We start from the raw sequence: 13,372 nt of genomic DNA on the forward strand, positions 1-13,372 counted from the left end.
TCTGACATGCTTAGCTAGTTTTGCTGCTAGCTAGCAGCAGTTGGCTGCTCCGTTTCCTGGCTCTGCCCCCGGAAAGAGAAGAGGAAACTTCATCTGTTCCCACTGCCAAGGCAGTGATGGATCCCTGTGGGCTCCCAGGATAGTAACTGAGACTTGCCAAGGAATCAGACTCCCAGCTGGTGAAGTCCTGAAGGTTTTCACCATTCCAGTGAGAGTGGCAACCTTACAATATTAGAGGCTATGTATGATGCTACTAGCCATCAGGGTGCATATATGAACCTGCAGGTATGAACCCTGTGTCACTCATCTGTGTCTCCCACCGACAAACTGATGCATATTAGATGAATTTTTCAGAAGGGAGGCTTTTTGCTATGCCACACCTGCTACTCTGATCTGTTTGTTTCTTGTTTCAGTATTACAGCCTTTCTCTCTGTTTGTTTGTTGTGTGACAGCAAATGTCTAACTTGGTTTGTCCCATCCAGTTTTTTACTATCCTAGTCATTTTTTGGCTTGGTTTTTGCTTTGAAACAATTGCAAATGTACTAATGGAGATGTGCTTTAATCTTAAATGTGTAAAACATCATGTAATGTGTAAGAAAATTTATTAATAGAACTTGGGGTGGGAACAGATTGTCATAAAATAATGAAAAAAGCACTGACACATTTCAAGTAGCATATAAGCTGAGGGACCATGGGGAGGGATTAAGGAAAATGGTAGTTAGGTGCACTTGAACTTGTCTCAGAATAAAGTAAGAATAATGAAATTATTCCTGCTGATTTTGAACTATTTATTTAGTGTATTCGTAGGTTTAAATCAGGTGTGACATGATGGTTGTAATTCTGTCTGTGAAATTAACATAAATGCTTATGGATTTGAAAGTAACTATTGGCTGCTAGCTTTGGGTTTTTGTTTTAATATTTTTATTTATTTACTCTACTTCATTTGTATTGGACACTAGAAAAATATTGTAGAAAAATATTTATTATTTAGACTTTTTATTTATAGGAAGTAAGTTGTTATATATATTTGTTTTACAGCAACCAACAAGCCTTTTTACTAGAAAATGTCCCATGCAATAATGTGAGCTGCAAGAGTGTGCGTCGTATGTTTAAAGTTTTTTGGGAGCTCTCAGATCTAAATCAAATCAAGGATGCAGTGGTAGCAACCTTCTTTGACATATATGAAGACGTAAGTTCAGCTCTTTACTACAGCAAGCAGCATCACTCTGTGTTGCTGTATCTGTCTTTTTGTGCCGTTGGTAGACTGCTTTGTATAAACATTTGCTATACAGCTTGTGGCAGACAGTGCTTTTAGTCTGGAACGTTGCTGCTACCTTGAGATGCTCTCTGGAAGCTGGGCAGGTAGCAGCAGCCCATCAGTGACTAAAAGTTTGCTGGCCCTCCATATGCTCCATTTGAGCTGCTGTCTTCCGTGGCAAGAAAGAAGCCACAGACCACGTGTGTTGCCCTGGTTAGCTGTGGATGGAGCGCTCTATCTAATATTGCCTAAGATTAATATGATATGAAAGGTGTTAATGTTAGTAGTGGAAGCATAAACTTTGCTGCACATGCTCCATGTTTTTCCTTTGCATCTCTAAGAGAATTTACTTGCTAAATTTAGATGTTATCTAGAGTAAATCAGAACTCTAACAAACTTTTTTTTCCCCTCTAGGGAATCTTGGATATCATTGTAGTAAGCAAAGGCTATCCCAACAAGGACTTTGCTATCCATACATTAAAAAACAACTTTGAGGCAGATGCCTATTTTGTTAAAGTTATTGGTAAGTTATTTCCATATAATCAAATAAACATCAGATCTTTAGGGGAATATTTGATCCTCTGTGTATGGTAATATTATGGTAATGCTCTATGCATGATAAAAGAAAAAGCATGGCATGGAAAATATTAGGGACTGCATAAGTATATTGCAGAATCTATACTTTGATACCAAACAAAAACGACTTATCTAACTTTTTTTCTTGTTTTATTTTAGTGTACTTATTTATATTCCAAGTTGATTCTGGCCATTATTTTCAGCACTTTAGCTGTTTTTTTTACCAGTTTTGACGGCAATATCCTTTAAGGGTTCATCATCTTTAGAGCTTGTATTTTTGTTTTCACAAGAATGTGTGTCTTATTTCACTTGTTACCTAGAAGCAGTCTAAATTCTTCCTTGCATCCTGGAGCTTTCATTAACCAATTTTGCATTCTAGCAAAATTGTAAAGGCAGTACTAGGTCTTTAAAAGTTGATTTCTCAGCTGGCTTTTGAAGGGAGAATGAGAATTATCAAGTGTCTAAAATATAATCTGCAGGGAAACTGAGTTATTCAAACTAAAAGAAATTTAAGGAAGATTCATGTCTTCAGTCCATATTGATAGATGACAAGAAATGCTGCGTCTGTGCATACAACAGAAAGTAACCAACTTAAAAAAAAAAAATGCGAAGAGTGAATAGTAAGAATAATTTCCTAAACGTCAGCTTTCCTAAAATATATCATATTATAACAATTTAGGATGACAGTTAACATAGCAAGGGTATGTGAATTAAAGCCTTGGTTTAAAAGGCTAGAGTTAGATTATGATATTTGTAACTGAAAGTAATTAAATGTTCAAATTGCGTGCCCTACCATGTTCTTCCAGACTGCAAAGGTGTCGAGCTTTGAGTCCATTGCTTGTCTATCTTGCTTGATTTTTTTTTTTTTGAGGAAGAGTAAAAGATGAGGCTGTAAGTAAACTCATGTGGAGAAAACTACACCAGTGAACTGGAGGTTTGCTGTGGAAAGATTGCATTTGTCTTCATTTTACTTAAATATACCTAATGCTTCAGTCTTCTACACATCATAAGAACTGCAGCCACTACTGTGGGCTGACGTATTTATTATTTTCTCCTTAGCTTGGGATTTATTTTCATCGTAACGGACTACAGTGATTTGCCATGTTGGTGGAAGCCTTCTTTTTAAATAATACTGCATATGGGTAATATAATAAACATGAGCATGCAGAAAGCCTTCTAGAAAAATCTTTTACTTCATGAAGTTATATTAGAATAACAACTGTGATATTTTGAATGAGGGAAAGGAATAATTTCTGACGTGCTTTTTGATTCAATGTATGTACTTATATCTTAAAAATCAAAGCAAGCCTTTTTTAGCATCATTTCAGGGTGTGAGCATTTCTGCATAGAAACCCCATAAAATGGGAATTAGAGTTGTCTAAAAAAAATTGTGCTGTGATAAAGGGAGAGTATTTCTAACAAAACATGCTTTATGCCAATTGGTGTATCGCTAAATGCATTGTGTTCACTTACTTGGTATATGGACAATGAGAGCAGTTATGCTCATTAAATCTGATGTCCAGTGCACTTGGTCAGATTATTTGTTCCAGCAGTGAAATTGAACAGCAAATTGCAGTGTGCTGTTTTGCATCAAAATGGGAAGAGTTGGTGCCACTTGCATACACACCTCTGTCTAACATATAGAATAAACTCATAGCTTTAAAAGTATATTAGTAGATACAGACAGTCTTCAAATTGTGCTTTGCCACACCTTCATTTTATTTGTCCAGATGTCCAGACTTTCTTTTTGACTATATAAAAACAACAGATGCTTCTGTATTTGGATGTCTCAAATGTTAAGTTGCAAATAAATTATAACTTGGGAGTTATAACAGTTGTTAAGATTTGCACTCAGAATATTACAAATGGTCCTTCGCTAGAACAGTACCATTTCTGACTCTAGTTTGGAATATTTTCTGATCACACTGCTACACTGTGAACGTCTTATGTACACCACTTGGTACTTAACTGTCACCAAACATTTTATACTTGAACCTCAGTGGAACCTTAAAGTAGATAGAAAATGCTTTAGAAGCTTTCTGTCGGTCAGAATGACCTGCCATCAAATCTGGTCCACATGTTTATTTTCTCTGTCTGCAGCACTTGCTTGGCAATATAACTCGTGGAGAGGTTATGTTTTTATTTGTCTGCTGCACCGATGTGGTCTTGTTTGTATCTTTTTCCCTGCTCATGGCCATTACTGGGCTGCTTCTCAACCAAACTGTTGTCATTTAAGTCTGAACATTGCATTGTAATAACACCTTAGATTTCTTGTATGCGTATGTGCCTGTTATTTTTCTTTTTGCTGTTATTTTCTTTTAAAAGGCATTTTAATATGATATTCTGATAATGTGACACGGTATTTTAGGTTATAGAACAGATGGCTTTCATTGTCCCTCACTTAATGAAACTTATAAATGTTTAGTATTTCTGTAATTTAACTGATTTTTCAAGCTAACAAGTAATTTAACAACTCATAGGCTTTAGATATTAAGTAGCTTTATACCCATATGCTTACAATACTTTTGAATACATAGAATAAATGGGTAATGGCAGTTCTGTTTATTAGAATTTCAGTGAATTTCTTTAAATCAATTGTAAAGCTGTCACTAGTATATGGGGAAAAGCCTTTGCTTTCCTTTCTATCAGTTAAAACAGTAAAGCTGAATATCTGTCAAGTATTTTTTTTTTAAATGGTTAGAAGTGAATGTTAATGAATAAAATGTGTAGTCCACTATTTTTAACGTGTTATAATTTGGAATTTTTTCAACTGGCAAATCTTTTGGAAGCTGCCTAACAAATGAGGTATGACAAAACAGCGATTAGCTGATTAATTTCTACAAAGCAATATATCTCAAACAGATTTAAAAAAAAAAAGTACATAAGTCATACAAAAGGAAGTTATTTTCTTTATGAATTTTAATGGTACATGACATCTGTTAATATACTTTAATGGGTTTCAGAGGTTGTGCTTGTAAGATGGATGTTAATATAAACACTGTAAGCTCACCTTTTGTACTTGCAGTTCTCAGTGGCCTCTGTTCTAATGACTGTCCTCGGAAAATAACTGTAAGTATAATTATAACTTTACTATTTAGCTTCAGATGAGCTGGGACTTTATTATGCTGGGAGATGTCCACATACATAACTGAGAAGAGTCACTGACTGGAAGAATGTGTAATCCAAATCATGACTGGTCAGGTTCTATGTATTTGAGACCCATATCTTTCTCCAGCTGCCTGCTCAGAGACAAAAAGAATTGACTGATTCTGCAGTGAGCATTGTTATGCAGCATCACAAGGGCTGGATATACAGATACAAGAAAAATGTGGGACAGACTGAGCCATGGGCTGCCTGACAGCAACTTGTGGGCCAACATAGAGTATATGGGTACAATGAAGGATAGAAGAGAAGGGAAAGGAAAGTACTTGGTTCTAATGGTTCTGCAGATCAGTTACATGTTCATGTGCTAATTTCTATTTCAAGTGTTTTAATCATCTTCAGAGACCTTGCATATCAACCACCAAACTTTCAGTTAGCAGATTAGTTTTCACAGTGAAAGATGGCCTAAAAGAGGAACTCAGAGAAATCAAAGCTAGAGTTTGCATCTTAGCTGTGCAAAAATATGAACTTTTTCTACAAGCCTATTTTAAGTCATAAGGGTAATTTCTGTTACAAAATAATAAGGGATTTTGGTAGTATTATTAGCTTAATTGCAAAACTAAAGGTTTAGAAAGTAGATCTTCACAACAGAACAACAGATGTTGATGAGCGCCTCATTATAAAGATCATTGAAATACTAATGCCTTCACTGTAAAAGAAATTCTGTTAGAAAGTATCATGAAGTATGTTATGCCTGAATACAGCTACCTGGGAAAAATAAAGCATGTTTTAACCTTATTTACTCATCTTTCACAGTTCTGCATTAACATATTTTATCTGTCTCCTTACCTTTCATTCTAGCCAATTCATTATTCTTTTTCAAGCTTTGATCCCATCTTTCATCATTATCACTTTATTCTTATGGTTTACAACTTACTATTTTTGAGGCATGATGTGAAATGTGTCATCTCTTCTTCAGTGTTCTTTCTGCAACTCATCTGAAAGATCATCTACTGAACTGAGTGCCCTAATATCAGCTTAAATTTGGCATTTGAAGGGGAAGAAAAAAACATCTTTTTTTTCACTTGTTCCCCCCTCCCTCCCACCTTAACAAATAATTTCCCCTACGCATGCATCCCGTTCTCACTTAGGCACATTTGACGTGGTTCATCACTCAGTAATCCACCGCTCCCTTTGTTTTTTTCTTCCATTTCCCCCCTGTAACTGTACTTTGATGTTTAAACACATTTTCTGCCTCCAAAGAATTTATTTTAAATAGATATTGGTACTTGAGAAGTAATTATTCAGCCACTTTAATTAAATAAAATACTGCTGAATAATAACAATTTTTAATGAAATACCGCTGAATAATAACAATTTTGAATTTGTGTAGTATTTTTAGATTCAGAAAGTCCATCAAGATGGTGCATTCTCAGAAAATATTGAATGAGTTCTGTTTTTTTCAGAACATGCAGTTATAATTTCTTTGAATTTAGTTTTCTAGTATACTTAGAACTCCCCAGAAAACATCAAATCTTTTGCCATAGGACTGAGTAGTATTGTGCTCTTCACGAGAAGCTAAATGGTACTTAGACAACTAATAAGCCTTGTTTTGAAAATGAATTTTCACATATTACCATGAGCAAAGCAATAACAAGGTTTCAGAATTATCCATATAAAGAAATCATTTTTCTGTGAAAGTGTCTTTGGTTTACTATTTAATTAGTATTGCTTTATGTGTTCCTAAAATTTTGCCTGCTTCTTCCTCCCTTCCTATACACCCTCCCCCCCCCCCCCCCCCCCCCCCGCCCTTGTAGCCTTTCGGTGTTAATCAGCCTGGTCCTTACATCATGTACACAACTGTAGATGCAAATGGATACCTGAAAAATGGGTCAGGTAAGATAATCTCATAAGAATACACATGACTAAATAATAGCAATAGTCTAGGGGAAGAAATGTGGATATATTGGATCATAAATCAGTGATAATTCTCTCACCTTGAACGCTGTGCTCAGAACTGTTTATTCCACCCTAGAAAAGATAAAGAAATAAGATATCCTGAAATATGCAATACTTCTATATTCATATGTGCTATGGGCTTGAAAGTATTAACCTGCATTTGTTGGTTAAATTAGTAATTAATGCTAATACGAAAATGCAGAATACTCTTTCCAGGTGCACAAATTCACTTTAACCAACTAATCATCCTACCAGTTTTGTTCTCAGTTTTATTGCTCTGAAGTTTTTCTTCGTAAGTGAATTCTAGTAAGAGCTTACTTGTTTAGGTAGAAACACTCAGAACTGCATCATGAGCTTAGAGATTTTCAGGTAGTCTCAGATAGAATAGTATACCAGACTCTTGCCCTTAGGCAGCCAGTTCACATTGGGTAACAACTGGCATATCTCTATTATTGCAAATTATCAAGATGAGGGCTGGCAAACTTTGTCAGAGCCAAGTCACAGAAAACTTTTTTAACCATACTGGAAAATACTGGTAAAGGCTTGTACAGGATCGCTCTCCTTATTCCTTAAAAGCATGAATTCCTGTGGACGTGGAACTTACTTCGGTGTACTGTCTTGGTTATTTGTAGTCCCAAATAACTTGAATCTGTTGGCCTACTGAAGCCAATTTTAATTGAAACATATGTGCCTCGAGTAAAACTTTACTTGTTCTTTCAAAATCAACAGTTAGGTAGAATTCCATGTGAGAAAAAGACCTTAGTTAGAGATCAACAGTTATTTGGTCTGTTTTGTCCTCAAGCTGGCCATATGGTCAATATACATACAGTTGGAGTTAGCCATAGCCTGAAATGTTCTTGCCCAAGCAGTAACAAAGGAACATAGCGGACAAAGGCTTAGTGTTCTGTGGAGGGATTATGGGGACATAGAATGTAAGGCTAAAAAGTGTTGTAGGTTCCAGCCAGGAAACAGGACTGCTCGCAAAGAGATGCGGGATGGATATCCATGCAAATACAGACATGTTTTATTTCACAGTTCATGTCGTGGTTTTGAAGGCATTTTGACTCAGGCGAGATCTCTAGAGATACCTATTGTTGTCCATTTTACTTTACTGCTTATTGGAGTGCCTGTTCTGTTCTTGATGACTGGGTAACTGATCTCTTCTTTCTGCTGTTAACTAAATGCCTTGCAGTTGGTCACTACCCCTCTGTACTCTTCAGGGCTATCTTCTTGGAGTATAGAGCCATTAATAAAGCTTCTTGACAGTTGCTGTCACAGTTGCTGGAATTTACTGTAATTTCTGGATTAGCAAACATCTTTCCAGACTACCAATTAAAGTTCATTCAGTGTATTCATTGAATGAACATGCATCTAAATGAAGAAATCAGTGGGTTTTAAGTAGTGTAATGTATTTACTGCTTCAGGCTCACTGGGCCTTAATGTGGGCCTGCCTAAATTTGGTACATACATGCAAAGATAAACTAACTTAATGAAAACACAGCTTCATAGTTCTCTGGCCATGTGACTTTAGATACCTACGCACAATCTTACTATCAAAGAATCAGAAGTACTGCCTATGTAACAAAGACTTTTTTGCATAAGTAAATAAACATGTTAGTAATACAAACGGACCTTTTCGTCTTTAGGAAACTGCTATAAAGTAGCTATAAATCAAATAAACTACAACACAACCTCTGCTCAGATCTAATTATACTCATTTAGATTCATTGTTCATGTAGTTGGAACAGTTTTTCACTTTGCTATGTATCTGCAGTTAACACAATTTCAGACTTAAGTCCTATATTTTAAGTGAGGTCATAATATACATTTATAAAACCATGTCTAACAGCAAGTAGAATCTGTATTATCAAATCCTTAAACACTTTATATATATGTGGGATACAATAAATGGTAATTGTAGAGGATTGCATGTTGGCAGACCTGGATAATTTATGATATGCTGCTTTTTAAAATAAAGTTAATTTTTATAAATTGACTTAGTTTTAAGCAGAAGATGAAAAATAATGTGTTTATGGGGTCTGAATGCAGAATATATATTAAAAGCTTGCTTCACAGAAATATAAGCTGATTTTGAACCTTACCTTGAGGAAATGTAGAATTACAAGTTTAGATGGGTTTGGTTTGTGTTTGACCCGTTAGCACTCGTTTTTTATGCAATCTTATAAAATAACCTAGTGGCAAAATAAAGTTGATTGAACTACTGGCATCTGTGTCATGGAAGAATGCACATAGCTTACACGTTCATTTTATCTGTGGCGAGGAAAGCTGGTTTAAAATTTGGGCCTAATTTATGTATCATATTCTTAATCTTTTGTTTTCCACTTTCCTCTTCCAAGGAAAGTAAATTTTTTTTTTCCTTAAAAACATTATCTTAGGTTTGGTTGTTTGTTTTTTTTCAAGGGGGTTGCTTTTAGAAATTGAATGTTTTTTACAATTTATGCTGAGAAACATCTATCAAATATGATTTAATACTGCTATAGTACCATTCATCTTCACTACTACCATATTTACAATAATAAAAAACTGAGTCCAATCATGATGAATTTCCTTTTCTGTTTTGACATTACTGTTATTTCATAATGAATTCCAAGTGTATTTATGACCCTCACAGTATTGTTACAGGGAATTTTATAATACTCTTTGATTGGTTTCTGAATTGTAATATGTTAATAGATTTTTTTGTCTTTAATTTCTGCAAGTACTTCTCAAAATTGAGTTTTCTGTAGCTGTTATATTAAGTTTGTACTTAAACTTTCTTCTCTTTCAAGTCCTACTTGTAAAATTCAGTAAATGTTTCTCTAACTGGAATTTTAATGGTATACAGATTACTGTCATGAAAAGATTTGCCTGTTATATCAGAATTGTGTTCTATTTGACTGTCAGGAAATACCTCAAGCAACACTTTCATGTATGTGTATTGGTTGACAGTACCAAACCCAGATGGTATTTTTGGGGCATTTATAAACCTACACATTATCTTTTCCACATTAAGTTTAAACAATATAGTATCAATACCATTTTAAAGCTATTTTTTGTCAACTTATTTCCATTCTTTATATAATACCATGGAACAATCCATATCCAAAGCTTTGAATTTTTGAAAGCAATAATGAAGGAATCTGATAGTTTGTTGTTACATTTTTTTATATAATATCTTTCCCAAAAAGTAACATGAATAACAACATTGTTCTTTATCTAATGAGAACGGTGTTCAGCGTTCAATTTATTTTTTCATGTCAACTGATGCTACTTCTCTTTACCACTGGTCTTAGCATAGGAACAGTTATTGGCTGGACCGCTGAAGCCAAACTTATCTATTCTTAAGTTATCCTTCCATCCCTGGGCTAAAGTAAATCATACAGTAAATGAAGAAACATTCATCGTTCTGTTTCTGATGTTCCTAATTCTGCAGGTCTTTAGTTCTGAAATATGGTATCTTTCATGTATACAATATTCATGTGAAAAGTAGAATAACAAGGCACATATGGCTGTCCTTATCAAACTCATTTTAAGGTTCTTTGATCTGCCAAGTCTTAACTACAGGAAATTTGCATAATTGAGAGGGTTTTTTAAAACATTGTTAGAATTACTCTCTCTACTATTAACATTCCAGTGTGCTGTTAAAAGATAGCAGAATAATAATTAGCGTATACTTGGTGCTTTTACTTCTACATTGCTCAATTCTCTTTTAATCTTACACAAGAAATACTGTTAAATTACCTACAAGGAATAGCAATTACCAAAATAAGCATTAGAATTGAGAAGTATTGGGTCTTACATCTTTCGTTAACATCTCCACAGACCTTTCCCCTCTGAGAGGGAATTCAGTTGTAACAACTTTTAATATTGAATGAATTTTATGATCAAATCAAGGTCTGTTGTAAATCTGGGAGAAGTAGGCAAACTAATTTCAGGCATGCACTCTCATCTCTTTTCTGCAATCTGCCTTCTTCACTCCCTATTTCACCTCTTGGAGTTGTTATTTTTACAGAGATGCCACAGTTAAGTGTGTGTCATCCAGGATTTTTAACTCTACATCTGCATTTCTGGGTTTTTATTGGCTTCTAAGAAATTTCTAATATTATTCTGACAGTTTTTCAGCTGAATCCTGCATTCAACACTGCCTGACAAAAACTAGAGTAGGCTGAAGTTGAGCACAGATTGAATTAAAGCTAAGCCGTTCTTGTGAGTTGGGGGGATACATGAGATGAATTTAGTAAAGTTAATCAAATGCAACTTTAGGGGCTTTTTTTAAGGATGCTGAAGTTTAAAAAACAATGAGAAGCAAAAAGTCATTTGTGATAATAAAATAGTAGCATTACTGAATCTCACAGGTTTTGAATGTGTTTGCTTGAAGACTGCAGTAATACTGGCTTTATCGAACTGGTATCAGTTTATACAGCTCTATTTATTAACAGCTCTGACCTTGGCTAAACTGCAGTTATGTCATTTTTGCAAGCTGGAGTGGTCCACAGTAATGATCCTTGGTGTTTTCTTGAAAAGACTACCTACTTGATATTTTTGGTTTCGTTTCTTTTATTCTCAGTAACACAAACTGATTTTCTTAGAACTAAGTGTCCATATGGACTCAGAAAAACATAAATAAGATCAGATACTTTAATGTAGAGCAGCTGGTTAATTTACTGGAGTATTTTCATAAACTGCACAAAGCCAATTTCATATTGTAGCACCAGCACAAGAGAAGCATTTTAAATTTATTAGATTGTTGCCTAGTCAAGAGCTGAACAAGTTGAATGGCAGGATTGTCGTGAAACTTCATACTATGAACATCTGGCTACCTCTAGCCATCACCATCTTTTTACTCCATTTTTCTTCCTATCTGCTACTTCCCTCTTTACCACAATCCAATTTTATTGTGTTCCTGCTTGCTTTCTCCCTCTTTCATGCAACATCAGAGACCTCAAAATACCTTCTCTTTTTCTGCTTTGTGTGAGGGCCTGGCCTTGAAGTCTGTCCATCTGCTGCTTTACACTCAGATAAGACTAGCAGCTCCATAACCATAGCAGTACTGGCTGACTCCTTACCATGTTGACAAGCCAAACTGCTGAGGGAAAAATACAGTTCCTTCTATATCTTCTTGTGATAAGATCACCTTTGGCAGAGAGAGCCTGCTATTTTATGCGGTGTGTAGCTTACAAAAACTATTTTTGATACGTTTTTTGATGTACCATGTCTTACATACCAGACAGACCCTTGCAATTACACAAGCAAGGCTCAACGTGGATGGAGCTTCAGGTTGATCCGTTGTTTCATGTTTTCACTTCAGCCTTTTAATTTTCTCTCTTGAAATATGTCAATATAAGTCAATAGACTTATTTTTGACTTTGTAGTTAGTATGAAATGAATAGGGTCATAATTACAGCTCGTGTATACCAAAAATATTAATCCTGTGGGCTAGGAACCCAGGAAACTAGGAACTTTTGGAAGTCTGCTTACTCTTTGTTGTTGCGTTGAGCTCTCATGCCGTTTAACTAAATTGGATTGTGAGGTGGACACTAAATTCATCGCTGCAATAGCTGCTAGACACTTTATGTAAACATTGCAGCATGTACAAGACAATCAAAGGAAGTTTAATTTCGGTAGTCACTTGACATTGCAAGATTCATTAGGTAGAATTTCACTTGTCAGTATATAGAAAGACTGTGTTCATAGTAAAAGCTTGAATTGTTTAATAAATGAATACCCGAATTCTGTTAAGAGGGGGGGTTTTCTGGTTGCTCTATGTGGTGATATAGTATGTAGTACGTTTTTCTATGACTTCTTTTTGTATAGAAACCGTATTTGAACTCTAGCAATATTGCGTGCAATATTGCTAAACTTAAAATGTTCAGGTGTGAATACGTGCAGAAAGTTTGAATATCAGCAATATTATGATTTAATTGTTGCTTTACTTGAAGAGTTGGTGTTTCTAGTTTTAATTCTCTAGTTTTGTGGTGTAAAGTCATTTTTAATGAAAACATATTCTAATGTAGTTATGTCAGCTTTGGAGCTTGGGCTTTCAGAAGTATCACAGGTGTTAGTAGCACTGTATATAATAGGCATCTAAGTTGCAAGTGTGCACATTCAGTCCACTTTCCCCTTTTATTTTCAGGGCTGAATTCCCTGTGGTGCTTATGAGATGCTAATATTCGTGCTGTGGAACCAGATCACTTGCTAAGAGGCTTTCTAGAGAGAGAGAAAAAAAAAAAAGGAATCCCCATAGGATCTGGATCAGTTTGCCAGAAATTGAGATTACAGGAGTTCTACTTAAATGGAGTAATTGGCTACCTTAGAAATAGGATGTTGGTGAACCTGTAGATAGCTCCAACAAAGAATGTTGTTTTTCCCTTACAGTCTCTCACGTAGTTATTTATAATTACATGCTCTTGTGAGGGACGTAACTTGCAACCACTGTAATCATGTTGTCATTAAATCAAATTATTATTTGAGAATTTA

At 35.1% G+C, this 13,372-nt stretch overlaps 1 protein-coding gene across 1 annotated transcript in view; it reads left to right on the forward strand.

Moving 5' to 3' along the window:
• ITFG1 (integrin alpha FG-GAP repeat containing 1) overlaps nucleotides 1-13,372 on the forward strand; it is a 71,207-nt gene that overhangs the window by 50,686 nt on the left and 7,149 nt on the right. The window contains exons 11-14 of the mRNA XM_035543741.2: nucleotides 1,039-1,189; nucleotides 1,673-1,781; nucleotides 4,860-4,903; nucleotides 6,754-6,832. Of these exons, the coding sequence (XP_035399634.1) occupies nucleotides 1,039-1,189; nucleotides 1,673-1,781; nucleotides 4,860-4,903; nucleotides 6,754-6,832 (383 nt within the window). The remainder of the gene's footprint in view (nucleotides 1-1,038; nucleotides 1,190-1,672; nucleotides 1,782-4,859; nucleotides 4,904-6,753; nucleotides 6,833-13,372) is intronic.

This window comes from Cygnus atratus, chromosome 12 (assembly GCF_013377495.2).
Source record: "Cygnus atratus isolate AKBS03 ecotype Queensland, Australia chromosome 12, CAtr_DNAZoo_HiC_assembly, whole genome shotgun sequence".
NCBI classification, from domain to species: Eukaryota; Metazoa; Chordata; class Aves; order Anseriformes; family Anatidae; genus Cygnus; species Cygnus atratus.